The 21686-nt window shown below is 40.4% G+C and overlaps 1 protein-coding gene across 2 annotated transcripts in view; it reads right to left on the reverse strand.

Moving 5' to 3' along the window:
- The window catches only part of si:dkey-16j16.4 (uncharacterized), a 69661-nt gene that overhangs the window by 10266 nt on the left and 37709 nt on the right, over positions 1-21686 (reverse strand). For both annotated transcript variants that reach the window (XR_004202802.1, XM_020500825.2), the window contains exon 4: positions 6516-6569. Coding sequence is in view for 1 of the 2 variants with exons in the window: in XM_020500825.2 (XP_020356414.1) it covers positions 6516-6569 (54 nt within the window). In the remaining variant the exon portion in view is untranslated. The remainder of the gene's footprint in view (positions 1-6515; positions 6570-21686) is intronic.

The following is a 21686-nucleotide window of genomic DNA, read 5'->3' on the forward strand; positions in this document are numbered from 1 at the left end:
CTGACACCATAGTTCCCTCGAAGCTCATCACTAAGCTAAGGACCCTGGGACTAAACACCTCCCTTTGCAACTGGATCCTGGACTTCCTGACGGGCCGACCCCAGGTGGTAATGGTAGGCAACAACACATCTGCCACGCTGATCCTCAACACTGGGGCCCCTCAGGGATGTGTAATTAGTCCCCTCCTGTACTCCCTGTTCACCCACGACGGTGTGGTCAAACATGACTCCAACACCATTAAGTTTACTGACGACACAACAGTGGTAGGCCTAATCACCGACAACGATGAGACAGCCTATAGGGAGGAGGTAAGAAACCTGGCAGTGTGGTGCCAGGACAACAACCTCTCCCTCAATGTGAGCAAGACAAAGGAGCTGATTGTGGACTACAGGAAAAGGAGGGCCGAACAGGACCCCATTCACATTGACGGGGCTGTAGTGGAGCGGGTTGAGAGTTTCAAGTTCCTTGGTGTCCACATTACCAACGAACTATCATGGTCCAAACACACCAAGACAGTCGTGAAGAGGGCACGACAACACCTTTTCCCCCTCAGGAGACAAAGATTTGGCATGGGTCCCCAGATCCTCAAAAAGTTCTACACCTGCAACATCAAGAGCACCCTGACCGTAAGGCGCTACAGATGGTAGTGTGTACGGCCCAGTACATCACTGTGGCCAAGCTTCCTGCCATCCAGGACCTATACATGAAGAAAGCCCAAAAAAGTGTCAGAGACTACAGTCACCCAAATCATAGTCTGTTTTCTCTGCTACCGCACGGCAAGCAGCACTAGAGCGCCAAGTCTAGGACCAAAAGGCTCCTTAACAGCTTCTACCCCCAAGCCATAAGACTGCTGAACAATTAATCAAATGGCTACCGGACTATTTACATTGACACCCCCCTCCCCACCCCCCATTTGTTTTGTACACTGCTGCTACTCTCTGTTTATTATCTATGCATAGTCCCTTCACCCCAACCTACATGTACAAATTACCTCGACTAACCTGTACCCCCGAACATTGACTCAGGACCGATACCCCCTGTATATAGCCCCGTTGTTATTTTGTGTTACTTTTGATTATTTTTTACTTCAGTTTATTTGGTAAATATGTTCTTAACTCTTCTTGAACTGCACTGTTGGTAAAGGGCTTGTACGTCTACACTAAGGTCTACACTTGTTGTATTCAGCGCATGTGACGAGTACATTTTGATTTGATTTGAAACCAGACACTTTGGCGCCTCCATCCCTGGGAAGGATCTCTCTCCTCCACCTCCCACCTCCTACTCTCTCCCACCCCAGAGAGGAAGTTTCAGGAATAGACAGGAGCAGGGTTTTTTCTTGTTTTCCTACTCCTTACTCCATCCACAAATCATTTCCCTCTAACAACTACCATCCCTGCATATATATCTAGTGTCTCTCCTGGACCCTTGCCAGGAAAAAGAGGGGGATAATTAAGTTGAGGGAGAAAAAGGACGAGGGTGAAAGAGCAAGAGAGAAATACAGAGGCAAGGAGAAAGGGGAAAAGGAGACGTGTAGTGGAAGTTGAAGGGGAGAGTAACAAGGAGAGCAAGCTGGGGAGGGAGGAGGGCGAGAGAGTGCTGAAGAGAAAGAATATTGAAATACGGGATAACAAGAGAGAGATCTCCTTACTGTACTAGAAAATGCTGTGCCTGGAAAATACCCAAGGACCACAAGTCATAATTTTTTTTAACTACGAGAGGAGGAGATAATAAACATATATGATGCACAGGAACACAACAGAGAGCAGCCGGTTGGCAAAAAATGGAAAGTCATTTCATCCCTGATGATACACCACAGGGCAACCACACACACTCCTCCTCCATCTCAACTCTTCTTCCACCACTTTGAAAGATGAGCCTCAGTTACATATTTCAGTCAACGCTTAAAGACGACGAAAGTAGTATTCAACTATATGGAAAGGGGTAGCTTATGCATACAGCGATTCTGTAGCTGTGTGTGTATAACTATAAGTGATTATTATTTGTATTCTGCATTAACTGTGTGTGTGTGTGTGTGTGTGTGTGTGTGTGTGTGTGTGTGTGTGTGTGTGTGTGTGTGTGTGTGTGTGTGTGTGTGTGTGTGTGTGTGTGTGTGTGTGTGTTTGCTTGCCAACCACAATGGTGTGCCTGTGAGCATAAGTGTGTGTATGCAGTGGGCCACAGCTTATAGTAACCCACACAGACAGTAGCGTCACTTTCCCGCCACACTCTGTGCATCCTTCTGGACTGTCCTGATTTGTGCCAAAATGACCAGGTGCCTTCACCTCCACTCGAGCTGCCCAACCAGCCTCCACCCACCCTTTACACAACCCAGGGACCACACACACACACACTTGTCCTGCTAGTCACACATGTCGCTCTCCCAAAATGTACCTCAATGGTCTGAGATCATAGAGCTAGCGTATATAGTTTGCATCTCCCTGAGCCATTGTAAGAAAATGATTTATGATTTATGATTTATCATTTAAGTGTAGTGCCACTTGCTTTAAAGAAACCCTTGGTTTCTTTGGTTCAGAGATAAACTGAATGGTAAATTCCCAGCGATGATATAAAGTACTGTGCCTTCAGAAAGTATTCACACTTTTTCCACATCGTGTTGTGTTACCACTGATCTACACACAATACACCCCACAATGTCAAAGTGGAATTCTGTTTTGAGAAAATTTTACAAATTAATAAAAAATGTAAAGCTGAAATGTCTTGAGTCAATAAGTATTTAACCACTTTGTTTAGGGCAAGCTTAAATACATTCTGGAGTAACAAATGTGCTTAACAAGTCAAGTTACATTAAATAATATTGGATAACATGATCTTGAATGATTACCCCATCTCTGTACCACACACATACGGATATTTGTAAGGTCTCTCAGTCAAGTAGTGAATTTCAAGCACAGATTCAATCACAACGACCAGAGAGGTTTTCCAATGCCTGGCACCCATCTATTGTTAGAAAAAAGCAGACACTGAATATCCCTTTGAGCATGGTGAAGTTATTACACTGAACAAAAATATAAAACGCAACAACTTCAAAGATTTTACTGAGTTACAGTTCATGTAAGGTAATCTGTCAATTGAATTAAATAAGTATCTAATCTATGGATTTCACATCAGTGGGAATACAAATATGCAATTGTTGGTTACAGATACCTTAGAAAAAGGTAGGGGCGTAGATCAGAAAACCAGTCAGTATCTAGTGTGACCACCATTTGCCTCATGCAGCCCAACACATCTCCTTCACATAGAGTTGATACGGCTGTTGATTGTGGCCTGTGGAATGTTGTTTCACTCCTCTTCAATGCCTGTGCGAAGTTGCTGGACATTGGCAGGAATTGGAACACGCTGTAGTACATGTCAATCCAGAGCATCCCAAACATGCTTAATGGATGACATGCCTGGTGAGTATGCAGGCCATGGAAGAATTTTTAGTTTCCAGGAATTGTGTATAGATCTTTGCAATACGGGGCTGTGCATTATTATGCTGAAACATGAGGTGATGGCGGCGGATGAATGGGCCTCAGGATCTCGTCACGGTATCTCCGTGCATTCAAATTGCTATTGATAAAATGCAATTGTGTTCCTTGTCCGTTACTAGCCCACACCATAACCCCACCGCCACGAGTGGGGCACTCTGTTCACAACGTTGACATCAGCAAACCACTCGCACACATTACGCCATACACGCTGTCTGCAATTTGCCTGGTACAGTTGAAACCAGGATTCATCCGTGAAGAGCACATTACTCCAGCGTGCCAGTGGCCATCGAAGGTGAGCATTTGCCCACTGAAATCGGTTACGACACCAAACTGCAGTCAGGTCAAGACCCTGGTGAGGACGACGAGCATGCAGATGACAGTTTGTGCAGAAATTATTTGGTTGTGCAAACCCACAGTTTCATCAGCTGTCTGGTCTCCGATGATACCACAGGTGAAGAAGCCGGATGTGGAGGTAATGGGCTGGCGTGGTTACACGGGGTCTGCGGTTGTGAGGCCAGTTGGACATACTGCCAAGTTCTCTAAAACAACGTTGAAGTCTGCTTATGGTAGAGCAATTAACATGAAGTTCTCTCGCAACAGCTCTGTGGACATTCTTGCAGTCAGCATGCCAATTGCATGCTCCAAAACTGCACATATTAGAGTGGCCTTTTATTGTCCCCAGCAGGTGGACAATAAATAAGGTGCACCTGTGTAATAATCATGCTGTTTAATCGGCTTCTTGATATGCCCCACTTGTCAGGTGGATAGACCCCAGTCACTACAAAGATACAGGCATCCTTCCCAACAGTTGCCGGAGAGGAAGGAAATGGTGATTTTAAAACAGTTAGTGTTTAATGGCTGTGATAGGAGAAAACTGAGGATGGATCAACAACATTGTAGTTACTTCACAATACTGACCTAAATGACAGAGTGAAAAGAAGTATGTTGGTAGAGAATAAAAATATTCTAAAACATCCATCCTGTTTGCAATAAGGCACTAAAGTAATACTGCACAAAATGTGGTAAAGAAATTAACATTTTGTCCTGAATACCAAGCAATATGTTTGGGGGAAATCCAACACATCACGTCACTGAGCATCACTCTTCATATTTTCAAGCATGGTCGTGGCTTCATCATGTTATGGTTATGCCCGTCATCGGCAAGGACTAGGGATTTTTTTTTTTCAAGATAAAAATAAACAGAATAGAGCTAAACACAGACAAATCCGAGAGAAAAACCTGGTTCAGTCTGCTTTCCAACCGACACTGGGAGACAAATTAACCTTTCAGCAGTAAAATAACTTAAAACATAAGGCCAAATATACACTGGAGTTGCTTACCAAGACAACAACGAATGTTCCTGGGCGGGCTAGTTACAGTTTTAACTTAAATCGCCTTGAAAATCTATGGCAAGACTTGAAAATGGCTCCTAGCAATGATCAACAACCAACTTGAGAGAGCTTGAAGAGTTTAAAAAAATAATGGGCATATATTGTGCAATCCAAGTGTGTAAAGCTCTTAGAGGCTTACCCAAAAAGACTCTCAGCAGTACTCGCTGCCAAAGGTGATTCTAATGTGTATTGACTCAGGGGGTTGTGTTTTATTTTTCATGAATTAAATATATATTAGTGTTTTATTTTTCATGAATCTAAACTGTGAGGGAACAATAATTGCTTGCTGTTTCATATAGACTTCCTACTTTCTTGTTAGAAAAGGTATAGTGTCTATAGCAGAGGGTCATGGGAACCAGTGAAGGTGTTAGATGCTTTCCCAGCATGCATTTGGGGGGGCATCAAGGTGTAGGCAGCAAAATAGACTGGGTTGTTCATGGGGGCTGCATGACCCTTCAGCCTTATCTCTACTGTAATGGACACGGCCATCTTGTCTTGGTATTGTGGCTCAGCTTGAAAGGATAAGGACTGTGTGTGTGTGTGTGTGTGTGTGTGTGTGTGTGTGTGTGTGTGTGTGTGTGTGTGTGTGTGTGTGTGTGTGTGTGTGTGTCAGGGTTGGGCTCAATTAGAATTAAAGGCAGTCAATTCAGGAAATTTAAAAATTACAATTTAAAAAATCTATTTATTTCAAATGTTTTTACATTTCTGAATGTTAAATTCAAAGCACTTCCTGAATTGACTGCCTTCAATTCGAATTGAGCCCAACCCTGTTTGTGTGTGTGTGTGTGTATATGTGTGTGTGTATATAAGTAATTGAGTCATGCAATTGAGTTTCCATTCATTAAAGGCCCAAAAGGAGTGTGACAATGTCTGTAGCTAGGTTTCCATCCACCTGTTGAAATATTTTCAAGCGATTTATCAAATACTTGCATTCAAAGTATATACATTTTACCCGCGGAGGTGTGTTTCCATCAAACTGGCTTGTTGTGGATAAAAAAGCTGTGCGTAATGATGTAGTGCACATAAAAAGCACTTTTGCCACAGAACGTTTTGTGATAACAACACATTCGCCCACTCTGGTCCTGGCACATGTGCTCTATCCTACGGCTCGCAGGTACAGTGCAGAGGGTACATGAGATTAGCCTAGCACTGATCATCATGTCCACATCATACAAATTAAGATATTTATATATAAATATATTCATGGGAAATGAGCATCAAGCTGATCATCGTGCACCTTCTCTAAACTGTGAATGCTTTTCCAAGTCCTAGTAGGAGGACTTCACAACACAGTGTCACATGACTGTAGTTTACTGAGACATTACGGGTATTCTATCAACAATTGCGCAAAAAAAAGCATTTACACAGCCATTTGTTACTTGATCCATTTGACTGGCAAATAATTATCCACCCGTCTAGCGTATTTTGTATTATCGACATATAGGAAAGTCTATTGACAATCATGCTGATTTCTATTAGGCCTGTCGTGAGTAATTATTTTACCTAAATATACTTTACTCACATGAAAATGATTGTATGGAAATATATTCTGTGAGTGGTTTAGTGTGTATTTGGGATTATATGAGTGTTTTTCTGTACAATAAAGTGAAATTGCAGATTAATGTAAACTTACCCGGATCTTTATGGTCCGTGTTTTCCCACCACAGTTATTTTTCAGGAGCATTTTCTGAGGGGAACCAAGGAGAAAGACTGATTTAGCAAACATACGTCTAGGGACCAACTTCATCCCTCAGCATACTAACATTGACTCATTTCAAAACACCACTGAATAATAATAATGCATTTATTTGTATAAAACATTTCATACAAAGAATGCAGCAAACTTCACAACTAGGGGGATGTTTATTCCTCAAAGAGCAGCCAGTGTGTTTCATGAGTGAGAAGTAAATGAACGTTTGTTGATGTCACAGCAACAAGACCATTGTGGGTCAATTAAGAATTATAATCAGGAAAGTGACTGGAGTGCAGCTGCTGCTAAACCAAACAAGCCAGTCAATGAAGCTTATGTTACATCCTGTCAAAGACTCCTTCCCAGTCCACCCAAAACAACCATTCTCGTAAGTGACAGAGGCCCTTTACAATCGAGGAATTGTCTGGAGGGAGGCAGGAGACTGGTGCTTTTGAAGAGGAACGGGGCTCTTTGGAAGAGGGGAGTAGAATGGAAACGCAAGACTCCTGCTGTTGTGGAATGAGGGAGAGTTGGTTTGGATAACCCCTTAACAACAATGTGAGTACAGTCCGTTTAGTAGTTGAAAGTATGGCGACTATCATTAAATAGCCCTTAAAATGTGCTCTGTGTCACCCCTGAAACCTTATATGCATTTCTGTCATTTGAGGACAACAAAGAATATTCCGATTTTTTTCAAGGTGCATTTCTGACAGACCGATCATTTGTGGCACGCAAACGGTTTGCGATGACAATCGTTTCCTATACTTCTTTCACAAATCAGGCAACGTTTTTAAGAACCCAATTCATACATTCCAACTTTACCACATTCTTGACAGGATAAGCCTTTTTTTACCTCCCATGCACATGCCAGCAAGTTCAGGAGTGGGAGCAGACATGGGGCAATGTGGGTAGGCTTCTATTTGAATAGATCCATTGAATATACACCATCACAAATAAACCCAATTATTCATTTGTTTACGCAGGTCCTTAGATCCATTTTCAAAAGAATAGAATAGTATGTTTTGAGTTTAATTACGTTACTGGTCTATGCAGCCTATATGATACATGGCTGCGCCATGCAAATGAAATCAATAATTCCTTATTTTATTCATTAAACAGACAAGACACACATATTTCATAGTAACAATATAATGGAATATAACAGAATAAAATACAAATAATACTTTTCCTACACAACACACAAAACAGCGATATTTTGAAACAGAGCCCACGCCCATGTTTTTTTTATCCACTTCCCAGTCGACACGGTGGGTTCGGGCCTATTCCGTTTGGGACTCGGGGGACTCGGCATCGGGGGGCTTCCTACGGGCCGAGCTCTTCCCGAGTTAGGCAGAATCATATTACTCTGGCTTCCGGCTAATGGTACCTGGGCCGAGTCTACCTCAGCATATCTGGACCCTTCGGCCAATCCTGGCTTAATATAATGGCATTTGCAATTTTTAGGCATACTGTATGCTGGTGGCCACGTTAATTATAGGATGACTTGGGATACATGATCCACAACAGGCAGCACATCTCAGTGTCATAGGCTACAGCCTATTTATCTATGGTAGGCCTGTCTGTAAACGCCAATACATCCTGACAAAATACGCCATATGAGTGGCCTAATGTAATTTTCTGGACCTTGTAAACTGTCAAAAATAAACCCATAACTGATCCAAATGGTTGGATATAATCAGGGCTTTATTGTGTCATGAAACACAAATGGACATTTGTGTGGTTATTAAAATGAGCCTTTCATCACTGCAGTTTACAGACGAGAAAATATTTGTGTCCTAACAATAAATTACAATAATTGTGTCCTAACAATAAATTACTTATTGCACTGTGTTGTAGCCTAGGAGGTATAATGTACGCCTATCAATAGTGGAGCGTGCCCAGCAACCTCAGAGCACAGCCTAGAGGAACACATAGGCCTATATCCATTTATCCACACATAGGCCTTCCATTTGAGTCTACAAGCAGCAGAGTCTACAATCATGCATGTTGAATTATTGCAATAGCCTATTAAACTGTTACAAATTTAGTCTGTAGCCTATTAAAACAGCTAAATAAATAATGAACATGGAATGTCGTGTTTGTGGGTTCGATTCCCGGGACCACGAACGGAAAATGAATGCATGCATACTGTTGCTTTGGATAAAAGCGTCTGCGTAATGTCACATTTATTATTTTTGCACACCTCATATTTGTGTGACATTGAAAAATATCCTGCATGGAACTTTTGACAGTAGCAATGGGCTGCCTGAGCATTCTGAAGAGACAGAATAAAATAAAACAGCGTATCTAAACCGGGTACCTTGTGAATTGCTGAGCAAATAGCAGCATACATGTATCGTCAATTGCCAACATCAATGTTTGCTGAAGTATCCTTAATAGGGAGCTAGCATTTGTATTTGTATTTAGTATGGATCCCCATTAGCTGCTGCTGCCCTTCCTGGGGTCCAGCAAAATTAAGGCAGTTTAAACTATTTTAAAAACATTACAATACATTCACAGACTGTGTACCCTCAGGCCCCTAGTCCACCACTACCACATATATACAGTACAAAACTAGGGCCTGTAGGACCTGCCTTGTTGCCAGTGGGGTCAAGAAGGTAGAGCAGTGTCTTATCATGGACATACTTCTCCCCATTTTAGCTACTGTTTTATCAATGTTTTGACCATGACAGTTTACAATCCAGGGTTACTCCAAACAGTTTAGTCACCTCAACTTGCTCAATTTCCACAATTTTTAGTACAAGATTTAGTTGAGGTTTAGGGTTTAGTATTTGGGACAAATCATTCACAATGCTTTTAGTTTTAGAAATATTGAGGACTAACTTATTCCTTGCCACCCATTCAGAAACGAACTGCAATTCTTTGTTAAGTGATACAGTCATTTCAGTCGCTGTAGTAGCTGACATGTATAATGTTGAGTCATTCATATACATAGACAATCTGGCTTTCCTCAAAGCCAGTGGCAATTCATTAGTAAAGATTGAAAAAGGTTATGGGCCTACACAGCTTCCTTGGGGAATTCCAGCAGTGGTGGCCTCTGCTGTTCGAGCGGTCTGCTTTGCTGCTCGAGCCGGACTCGGCGCCATGACTTTCCAAATCAAATCAAATTTTATTGGTCACATACACATGGTTAGCAGATGTTATTGCGAGTGTAGTGAAATACTTGTGCTTATAGTTCCAACAGTGAGGCAATATCTAACATGTAATCTAACAATTCCACAACAACTACCTAATACACACAAATCTAAATAATGGAATGGAATTGAATATATACATATAAATATATGGATGAGCAATGGCAGAGCGGCATAGGCAAGATGCAATAGATGGTATACAATTCAGTATATACATATGAGATGAGTAATGCAAGATATATAAGCATTATTAAAGTGACATTATTAATAAGGATAGGGGGCAGTATTTCCCCTTTGGATGAATTGCGTGCCCATAGTGAACTGCATCAAAATCTGTCCTAAATTGCTAATATATGCATATTATTATTATTATTGGATAGAAAACACTCTGAAGCTTCTAAAACCGTTGAATTATGTCTGTGAGTATAACAGAACTCACAGGGCAGGCAATCTTCCAAATTAGTTTTGGAATCCTGAAAGTTGGGGCAACTTTGACGTCATCGCCCCCTCCCTTCCCAACAAGTTATGGATCCTATGTCTAATTCCTATGTCTTCCACTAGATGTCCTCATTCAGTAGAAAGTGGAATGGAGCATATGCTGTGAACTTTGACCTAATGGGATGAAAAGTTGTAAGTGTCGCAAAGATTTTCATGTGCGTGAAGGCACGCTTGGGAAAGAGTGCTTCCTTTGTTTCAATCAGCCTCAGATGAACATGGATGTCCCGGTTGGAATGATATTCGATCTGTATGATTATAACATCCTGAAGATTGATTCTGCACTTAGTTTGACCAGTTTCGTCGACCTATAATATGTAATTTGGAAGTTTTGATGCACAATTATTCTGGACCAGAAGTAATTTTTTGGGCATTTGAGCTGAAAGTGTTAGCAGATGCTACTACATGGACACTAGAATTGAACATTATGAAACAAAACGATTTATTGTTGAAGTAGGACTCCTTCCACTACATTCTGATCGAAGACCGTCAAAGGTAAGGGAATATTTATGTTGTAATTTTGTATTTCTGTTGACTCCAACATAGCGGAGAAATATTGTTACGTCTGAGCGACGTCTCAGATTATTGCATGGTAGGCTAATTCCATAACGTAAAAAAAATGTGACACAGCGGTTGCATTAAGAACCAGTGTATCTTTCTAATTATATGTAGAACATGTATCTTTCGTCAAAGTTTATGATGAGTATTTCTGTTATCTGGCGTAGCTTTCTATAATTTCTCCGGACATTTTGGAGAATTTTCTGAACAAGGCGTCAATGTATACCGAGATTTATGGATATAAAATGCATATTATCGAACAAAACATAAATGTACTGTGTAACATGTCATATGACTGTCATCTGATGAAGATTTTCAAAAAGTTAGTGAATGATTTTTCTTTTAATCCTGCTTTTGTGATTGTATCTTTTGTTCTACAAAATGGCTGCCTATTGTCTTTGTTTTGGTGGTGGTCTAACATAAATATGTGCTATGTTTTCGCCGTAAAACGTTTAAAAAATCTGTCATGCTGGGTAGATGAACAAGGTGTTTATCTTTCATTTGAGGTGTTGGACTTGGTAATGTGTGGAGGTTAAATATTTCAAAGAATAGTTTTGCATTCCCTGCGCCACCGTTTCAGCTGAACGGGGGGTGTAGTTCCCGCACGGGAACCCATAGGCAGAACAGGTGACTAGTGGTCCATTTATTAAAGTGGCCAATGATTTCAAGTCTGTATGTAGGCAGCAGCCTCTTCTGTGTTAGTGATGGCTGTTTAACAGTCTGATGACCTTGAGTCTCTCGGTCCCAGCTTTGATGCATACGCACCTTTCCTTCTGGATGGTAGCGGGGTGAACAGGCAGTGGCTCGGTTGGTTGTTGTCCTTGACAATCTTTTTGGCCTTCCTGTGACATCGGTGCTGTAGGTGTCCTGGAGGGCAGGTAGTTTGCCACCCATTATGCGTTGTGCAGACCGCACCACTCTCTGGAGAGCCTTGCGGTTGTGGGCGGTGCAGTTGCCAGTACCAGGTGGTGATACAGCCCGAAAGGATGCTCTCAATTGTGCATCTGTAAAAGTTTGTGAGGGTTGTAGGTGACAAGCCACATTTCTTCAGCCTCCTGAGGTTGAAGAGGCGCTGTTGCGCCTTCTTCAAAACACTGTCTGTGTGGGTGGACCATTTCAGTTTGTCAGTGATGTGTATGCCGAGGAACTTAAAACCTCCCACCTTCTTCACTGCTGTCCCGTCGATGTGGATGGGAGGGTGCTCACTCTGCTGTTTCCTGAAGTCCATGATCATCTCCTTTGTTTTGTTGACGTTGAGTGAGAGGTTGTTTTCCTGACACCACACTCCGACTGCCCTCACCTCCTCCCTGTAGGATGTCTCATCGTTGTTGGTAATCAAGCCTACTACTGTTGTTTCATCTGCAAACTGCAAACGAGTTAGAGGTGTGCATGGCCACACAGTCATGGGTGAACAGGGTGTACAGGAGGGGCCTGAGCAAGCACCCTTGTGGGGCCCCAGTGTTGAGAGGAGAGTCAATGAAGTGGAGATGTTGTTTCCTTCCTTCACCACCTGGGGGCAGCCCATCAGGAAATCCAGAACCCAATTGCACAGGGCGGGGTTGAGACCCAGGGCCTGAAGCTTAATGATGAGCATGGAGGGTATTATGGTGTTGAATTCTGAGCTATAGTCAAGGAACAGCCCTCTCAGATAGGTATTCTTCTTGTCCAGATGGGTTAGGGCAGTGTAAAGTGTGATGGCGATTGCATCGTCTGTGGACTTATTCGGGAGGTAAGCAAATTGAAGTGGGTCTAGGGTGACAGGTACGTTGAAGATGATATGATCCTTGACTAGACTCTCAAAGCACTTCATTTATGACAGATAGTCATTTAGTTCAGTTACCTTTGCCTTCTTGAGTACAGGAACAATGGTAGCCATCTTGAGAAAAAATACAGGTCTCTCTCATCTTTTTAAGTGGGAGAACTTGCACAATTGGTGGCTGACTAAATACTTTTTTGCCCCACTGTACATTTACATACATACTTTACATTATCTGGAAATAATGAACGATTTGATACTGCCGAGTTTCTTAGTTCCAGATAATGCACAGAGCAGAGGCGTTAAGCTGCATTTGCGTTTGTTTAAGCTGTTTTCTAGTGACATTTATTGGGATAAATCCATGATAGTGGACATATATAGTGCCTGTTGAGGGATGAGATCCACACAAATTCAAATTAATATATTTAAATACAAGATTTAAAATGAGAAAATGTCATGTCTATTTTATGTTTCTTGTTCATAGTTGATAGCTGCAATATTATTACCTACATTTAAAATATATTTATTTTTGTGGGGGGTAGAATCAAGTGGATTTGGGCCATTGTGGGCTGATTCTGGCCCTAAAATCGCAGCTTTGGCTCAGTTCAGGCTGCCAGATCTGGAACAAATAACTCGGGCCTAGTCTGTACCGTCGTCATTCATTTCAGACAGGCCGGATCCGGCTGCCAGACCCGGGCAAGCAGTTTTAGATCTGGCATGCCGGAATCAGGCCAGATGTTTGTGTCACCTCGGTTTAATCTTTTTCACTACATTCACTCCGCATTGTTAGAGAGCAGGCTTAGTCTTACTTTGAGAGTATCTTCATCATGATAACGATAGAAAATAATAGAAAACTATATTTTCCAACGAATGCGAGTCTTGTGTTCATACACTTATGTCATGACATTGGCCTGGTTGGTAGGTTTATGACAGTCATAAATACCTCTTCCCCCCTTTTTCCTCTCTCTACCCTACTGATGTTACATTTGCAAAAACCCTTGGTTAACATAGAGATTCTGGGAACATCAGAAGGTGGGGGAAATGGTATGAACTTTGAACTCTTATTCACTACAGAAGTGATACATTCTAGCCGTTGAGTTAGCCGTCTACCACACAACGACGTTACTACAACGTATCCAATTTACCAGCAGAGACATTCTTCAAAGGACAAAGGTTGGGCAACACGGCCTTCCATCTACCACCAACCTACTGAAGCACAGCTCAGAGTAAATATGTATTGCATTTTCCTTTTCCAAATGGGTGGTCATTTAGAATGCATAAGATACTGTATTTACGATAGCACAGCTTCGCCCTTTGTTCCTCAGTCTTCCCGCTCTTTCACTCAAACCCAGCTCCTTTTCTTTTGTGTAACAAGCTGTCATACAGTGGGGCAAAAAAGTATTTAGTCAGCCACCAATTGTGCAAGGTCTCCCACTTAAAAAAATTAGAGAGGCCTGTAATTTTCATCATAGGTACACTTCAACTATGGCAGACAAAATGAGAAAGAAAAGTCCAGAAAATCACATTGTAGGATTTTTTATGAATTTATTTGCAAATTATGGTGGAAAATAAGTATCTGGTCAATAACTGTTTTCGGTGTATATGCACCGAAGCTGCACAAAAGTGTCAACCTGCTGTCTCCATTTGCTGGGGAAGGAGACTCTGGGTTTGGGTGGGAGGGAGAGTGACCTTGTTTGGTCCTATTTAAAAAAAAAATCTTTAATATTTGTTTCTTTGCTTTTTTCATCAGTTTTCTCTTATCTTTGCAAATGCTGGGTCTGTTTTCACACATTTTTCCTTTCAATATTCTACATCTACAACACTAATAATAGTAATATTAGAATAGGTAGGCCTAATCCTATGAAGTTATTTTGGAAAACAATTAATAATCCTGTTAAAGATCACTCAAGGCTACAAAACTCCAGGTTCAGTAAGGTTTTCCATTCAGACTTTAACTCCAAAGCCAGAGGGGTTGCAATTTTGGTTAGTAAAATATACATTTCTCTACTACTAATGTTATTTCAGACAGTAAATGGGATATTTAAGATAAAATGCTCCCAATTTTTGATGATGTTGCATTTGCCAATGGGTTGCTGGGGAAATTACCTTCTCAGAACACCCATCTTTTGATATTTGGCGGTGATCTGAATTGTGTTATTTGCCTGGCTTTAGACTACTACAACCCCAGAACTATGTCTCCTTCAACTATGTCAAAGTCCTTCTCTGATTTTATGGGTCAGAATGGGTGTACAGATCCCTGAATATTTCAGAATCCCCAGTGTCACGCCCTGGCCTTAGTTACCTTTGTTTTCTTTATTATTTTGGTTAGGCTAGGGTGTGATATGGGTGATTTAGGTGTTTTGGCTTGTCTAGGGTTTTTTGTAGATTTATGGGGTTGTGTTCAGTTTAGGTGTCTAGGTAAGTCTATGGTTGCCTAGATTGGTTCTCAATCAGAGGCAGGTGTTTATTGTTGTCTCTGATTGGGAACCATATTTAGGCAGTTAACCCACTGTTCCTAGGCCGGCATTGAAAATAAGAATGTGTTTTTAACTGACTTGCCTGGTTAAATAAAGGTAAAATTAAAAATTAAAAAATATTCTTTGGGTATTTTGTGGGTGATTGTTTCCTGTGCCACACGTTTCTTGTTTTGTAGTTGTGTTCATGTTAAGTGTCTCTTATTAAAGAACCATGAACTTAAACCACGCTGCGTTTTGGTCCGCCTCTCCGTCCCAGGAAGAAAGCCGTGACACCCAGGCAAGAGTGTTCTTTCTTTTCATATATACACCATTCTTTATCTCATATTGACTATTTCTTTATTGATCATGAGTTACTTCCAAATGTCACCTCTTCTGAATATTTACCCATTGTAATTTCTGACCTTTAGCCCTCGACATAGGACTATCAAGACAAACTCGCACTCCTCTGTTGGAGATTCAACTCTCTTCTCCTGTCTGATGCAGACTTCTGTAACGTTATCTCCACTTCTATTGAATCTTTTTCAAATCAGACAAACTCGACCTCTCATTCTCTCTTATGGAAATCACTTAAGGCCTATCTAAGAGGAACAAAACTTGGAAACCTAAACTATAAGAACTCTCGAAAGCCATCCTTGATTTAGACCAACAGCATGCCTTGACGTTATCTCCAGAGCTATATAAGCAACGCTGAACTTACAATCTGAATTCTATCTCTTGTCCACTACAGATGCAGCACAATTAGTATTGCATTCACATGGTACCTACTATGAACATGGTAAGTCAACTGCTCGCACACCAATTAAAATGCAGCGCTGATTGCCCAAATTAAAGATTCCTCTTATAGCTTGATTTCTGACCCTACGGGGATCAATGACACCTTCAAATCTTTCTATTCCTCCCTGTATACGTATATTACTGGGCAGCCAACTTTCAGAAATTGCCATTCTGGTTACATGCTCCAGATACCCCGTGGTGCCACCTAGAGGCACATTCTTGTATTTCTGCTTCTCTTCCTGCTTTACTCTGCTCCTCTCTCTCCCAGCATTCCCCTCTCGCTATACTGGCAAGCCTGTAGTGCTGTCCACACTTAAGATTTGGTGCCAGTTTTGAAGGCATTTTCTATTCTCCTCTGCATCTACTATGTGTCCTATTGATAAGAACCACTTATTCCCCGCTTCCCTAATATATAATGCTTTCTCTTACTGGACAAGGAAAGGTATTAAGTCCTTCCAAGACTTATATGTAAAGACATTTTCTTCTAGTTTTCCCAACCTGGCATCTAAATAATCTTTACCTCCATCTCACTTTTTCCGTTATCTTCAAATGAGGCATTGTGTCTCCTCCCAATTTTCTGGCTTCCCTGCTCCACTGCCTTGCCCACCCTGGGATGGCATATTGACTCTATTACCTCCGCCAGAAAGCAGTCATTTCTCAGATCTATCTGTGTATTATGTCTTTGGACAAATACTCCATCAACAAAACTAAATCTGCATTGGAACGGGAAATGGGTGTTGAATTTACACAGGAGTGGTAGGATGAGACGATTGATAGGGTACGCTCCACTACATCTTGTGCACGTCTTGGTCTCATACAATTTAAGGTTTTACATGAGTGCATTTTTCCAAATCCAGATTGTCTGAACTATATCCAAATGTGAATGATGAGTGTGATAAATGTCATGTCTCACCTTGTGACCTTAGTCACATGTTCATTTAATGCTCTAAATGACAAACTTACTTAGACTCTATTTATTTTAAAATATTATCTGAGGTGCTTGAAATTAACCTGCAACCATGTCCCATCATAGCTGGTTTTGGTATTCCAGAAGACTTGTTCACCTTGAACCACAAACATGCTGATATTATTGCTTTTACATCCTTATTAGCTCGACATAGAATTATTTTCCAGTGGAAGTCTGCTCAGCCCCCCTCTACTTCTCAATGGCTCAACGATGTAATGTTCTTCCTAAAGCTTGAGGAAATTAAGTATTCTCTTAGGGGTTCCAATTATACATTTCTTAGAAAATGGCAACCATTTATATCATACTTCAATGGCTTGCCGAGGCTCCCCTCTGATGAGACTTAAGGATCCGCCCCTTTTCCCCCCAATTTTCGCCTGAAATGACACTCAGATCTAACTGCCTGTAGCTCAGGCCCTGAAGCAAGCATATGCATATTCTTGGTACCATTTGAAAGGAAACACTTTGAGGTTTGTAGAAATGTGAAAGGAATGTAGGAGAATCTAACATAATAGATCTGGTAAAAGATAATACAAAGAAAAAAACAACATTATTATTATTTTTTTTTTTGTACAATCATCTTTGAAAATCAAGAGAAATTCTATAATGTATTATTCCTGCCCAGGTGCAATATACATGTTGGCCACTAGATGGCATCAGTGTATGTGCACAGTTTTAGACTGATCCAATGAACCATTGAATTTCTGTTCAAAACTTGTATCAATACTGCCCAAATATGCCTAATTTATTAATGACTTTTTATGTTCAAAATTGTGCACTTTCCTCAAACAATAGCATGGTATTATTTCACTGTAATAGCTACTGTAAATTGGACAGTGCAGTTAGATTAACAAGAGTTTAAGTTTTCTGTCAATATCAGATATGTCTATGTCCTGGGAAATGTTCTTGTTACTTACAACCTCATGCTAATCGCATTTGCCGATGTTAGCTCAACAGTCCCGTGGAAGGGACACCGATCCCGAAGAAGTTGGTTTCTCAGTTGGTATTCCCAGTGGTCATTACATAATAGATAGTCATCAATATAATGTTATCCAGTCCAAGCAAGTTTGTCTGAGGTTTACTGATTATTTATTTATGTTTTTGTTGCTCCACTTTTTGTATCTTGAATTCAGTTTGTGACAAAAAAAAAAATCCTGTATTCTTGTTTATTTGTTGTGATATCTCTGTAGAATTTTTGTTTTCTATGACTGAACTGAGGGAGGGTGTGGGATGGGGTGGGTGGTTGGTTGGGAGAGAATCGAGGTGGGTGAACTGAGGTAGGGAGGATAGGTAGGGAAGGGACTGGGGGGGTTGATGTGTTGTGTGGATAGGGTGGTTTGGATATGGTAAAATCTTTGTACTTACATTGATGTACATTTTGTAAAACTTGAATAAAAATATGTTTTTTTAAATAATAAAAACTTAGCTAACATTTCCCCAGCCTAATTGTAAACTAACCAATATCCAAACTGAGTCAGTGAAAACAAAAAATCTGACATTGATTTTATACAGAGGATCCCCCACGCTTTCTCAAAGCAGCGTGACTTTGCGTGATGGGCGAAGTGAGAAAGGCAGAACTTTCCCACAACCATAATTAGGTTGGTTGCCAGCAATACCTTTCCGATATAAAGAAAATTCAGCAAAAAGTTGGTGGCATGCTAAAGTTGGCGGAAAAACATTTCCATATGAATGGGATATGACAGACAATGGCCCATTTCACATCTGAGCAATTAATTCGGATAAGTATGAGCCAGTGGATAAGAAGTAAAGACTCCAAAAAATGGGATAGACATTTTAAAATAAATCAATTCATTGCCCTATCATGATGGAACGGTCACCAACCCCTGTGTATGAGTGACTGTGTGTGTATCCCAAATCTGTTGCTATGGGGTAATGATGTTAAGGATATTACAGGATGTATCACAATAGTTTTCCAAAATAAACAAACATTTAAAGTGTTGATAGAGGTCAGAATGTGTCACACCATCAAATTATTGGCTTATACATCACTCTTACAGAACTTCCACGTGGGCAAGGATATTGGAAATGTAATCAAATTTAATTTGATGACAACTTGTTTTTAACTAGGACAGAAGAATTTCTAACAGACTTTTTATAACATAGGTACAGAAGATCCCCTTATTGTATGGGACACTTTTAAATGTATATCAACTCAGGATATGACCCAGATGCAGACACGGGAGAAGGATAGTACAGTTCTCAGATGATTTATTAGAAACACGGGGCAGGCAAAGGGCAGGTCGAGGGCAGGCAGAGGATTGTGATCAGGTCAGAGTCTGGCAGGTACAGGACGGCAGGCAGGCACGGGGTCAGGCTAGGCAGAATGGTCAGAACCGGGAAAAACTAGGAAACAGAACTAGAAAAACCGGAAGGTGGGAGAGAATGCTGGTAAGACCTGACAAGACGAACTGGCAACAGACAAACAGAGAACACAGGTAAAAATACACAGGGGATAATGGGCGACACCTGGAATGGGATGGAGACGAGCACAAAGACAAGTGAAACAGCTCATGGTGCGACAAAATGTGCCTTTAGAGGCCATGCAACTCAATACTCATCTTTAAAACAAATACAATTTAGGTCAAAAGAGTTCATATTAAAAAAGGAAATGGAGGGACAAACGGTACAGTTAGATGGTAATAAAAACGGTACCATAGAGGCACAGAATACAAAAAGACATGGAGGAACTCATTCAAGAAAGAGCAAGTGCAAAGGAATATGGGGAAAATAATTTGATGCATTGTATAAATCTTCCAAATATAAATACTACCAAAAATAATTGACTGAAACCAAACAGTTCACCCAAAAATATTTTGAAAGAGGAACCAAAGTACTTTAAGCATATGTTTTTGTTTCAGTCTCTTCCATCTCCACTGACCGTAGTTAACTGTAAGGATATTTTTTCTGTTAATGTAAAATCAACAGCTATACAGAAAGACTCATGTGAAGGCAACATTACAGAGGAGGAACATGCAATTAAAGCCTTTAAGTCTGGGAAAACTCCAGGGCTGGGTGGCATACCAAACCTTTTTTGATGTACTCCGAGGCCCGTTAATAGCATGCTTTAACCACTCCTATAAAAATTGTAGATTATACTCAACAAGGTCTGATTTCATTATTATTGAAACAGGACCCAAGTGGTAAATAAAAATATCCAGTCCATTACAAAAATTGGAGGGCCCCTTAGACTTCAGTGTTATGCTGCAATTTATTTTGCAAAATGCATAGCGCATAGAATTAATAAAGTATTGTTGGATATTATTAATCCTAATCAGACAGGTTTTTTTACATGGATGATTTTTTGGGAGATAATATAAGTACTGTAAACAATAGAACACTATGAAAAAACTGGGAAACCAGGCCTTGAATTCATAGCTGAATTTGAAAAGGCTTTTGATAAAGTACGACTGGAATTTACATATAAATGTCAGGAATATTTCAATTTTGGAGAATCTCTTATACAATGGGCTAAAGTTATTTATAGTAACCCTAGGTGAAAAATAGTAAATAATGTCAACTAATCAGGAAGTTTTAAACTGTCCAGAGGAGTAAAACAAGGTTGTCCACTATTGGCATATCTATTTATTATGGCCATTGAAATTCAAATCAGATTCAACAATAATATCAAGGGGCTAGAAATCCAGGGCTTAAAAACAAAGGTGTCATTGTACGCTAATGATTCATGTTCTTTTAAATCCACAATTTGGATCCCTCCACAGCCTCATAAAGGATCGAGATCCTTTTTCTAATCTCTCTGGATTACAACCATGACATATTGGATCACAAAAAAATACAACTTTTATATTACTGTGTAGTTTAGCAATAAAGTGGTCTGACGGTGGAGTGGACATACTCAGTATTCATATCCCAAAAGAAAGAAATGATCTCACCACGATATATATGATCAGCAAAAAAAAATATGGTCTTGCTACCATTTAACGGAAAAATCACCATGATTAACTCTTTAGTCATATCCCAGTTTGCTTATGGCCTAGCGACTTGTGTTTTAACATTTATGAGCAAAAAATATTACATTTTATTTGGAATGGTAAGACAGACAAAATTAAACGGGCCTATTTATATAATGACTATGAATTCGGAGGGCAGAACTTATTAAAACATTAGACCTCTCACTAAAGTAGTCAGTCATACCAAAGCTATACTTAAATCCAAACTGGTTATCTAGCAGATTAGTAAGAATGTCTCACCCCATGTTCAAGAATGGCCTTTTCCCCTTTATTCAGATTACAACCTCTCACTTTCGGTTATTTGAAAATGTCCAAAATATCGCTATTTTTAAAACAAGAAATAGAAAGATGATTGCAATTTCATTTGAATCCACCAGAAAAAAATAGGACAACTAATAGAACAAATCATATGGTTAAACTCAAATATACAGTTGAAGTCGGGAATTTACATATAGTGGGGCAAAAACGTATTTAGTCAGCCACCAATTGTGCAAGGTCTCCCACTTAAAAAGATGAGAGGCCTGTAATTTTCATCATAGGTACACTTCAACTATGACGGAAAAAAAATCCAGATAATCACATTGTCGGATTTTTTATGAATTTATTTGCAAATTATGGTGGAAAATAAGTATTTGGTCACCTACAAACAAGCAAAATTTCTGGCTCTCACAGACCTGTAACTTCTTCTTTAAGAGGCTCCTCTGTCCTCCACTCGTTACCTGTATTAATAGCACCTGTTTGAACTTGTTATCAGTATAAAAGACACCTGTCCACAACCTCAAACAGTCACACTCCAAACTCCACTATGGCCAAGACCAAAGAGCTGTCAAAGGACACCAGAAACAAAATTGTAGACCTGCACCAGGCTGGGAAGACTGAATCTGCTAACGGTAAGCAGCTTGGTTTAAAGAAATCAACTGTGGGAGCAATTATTAGGAAATGGAAG

Source organism: Oncorhynchus kisutch, linkage group LG14, assembly GCF_002021735.2.
Source record: "Oncorhynchus kisutch isolate 150728-3 linkage group LG14, Okis_V2, whole genome shotgun sequence".
Taxonomy (NCBI): Eukaryota; Metazoa; Chordata; class Actinopteri; order Salmoniformes; family Salmonidae; genus Oncorhynchus; species Oncorhynchus kisutch.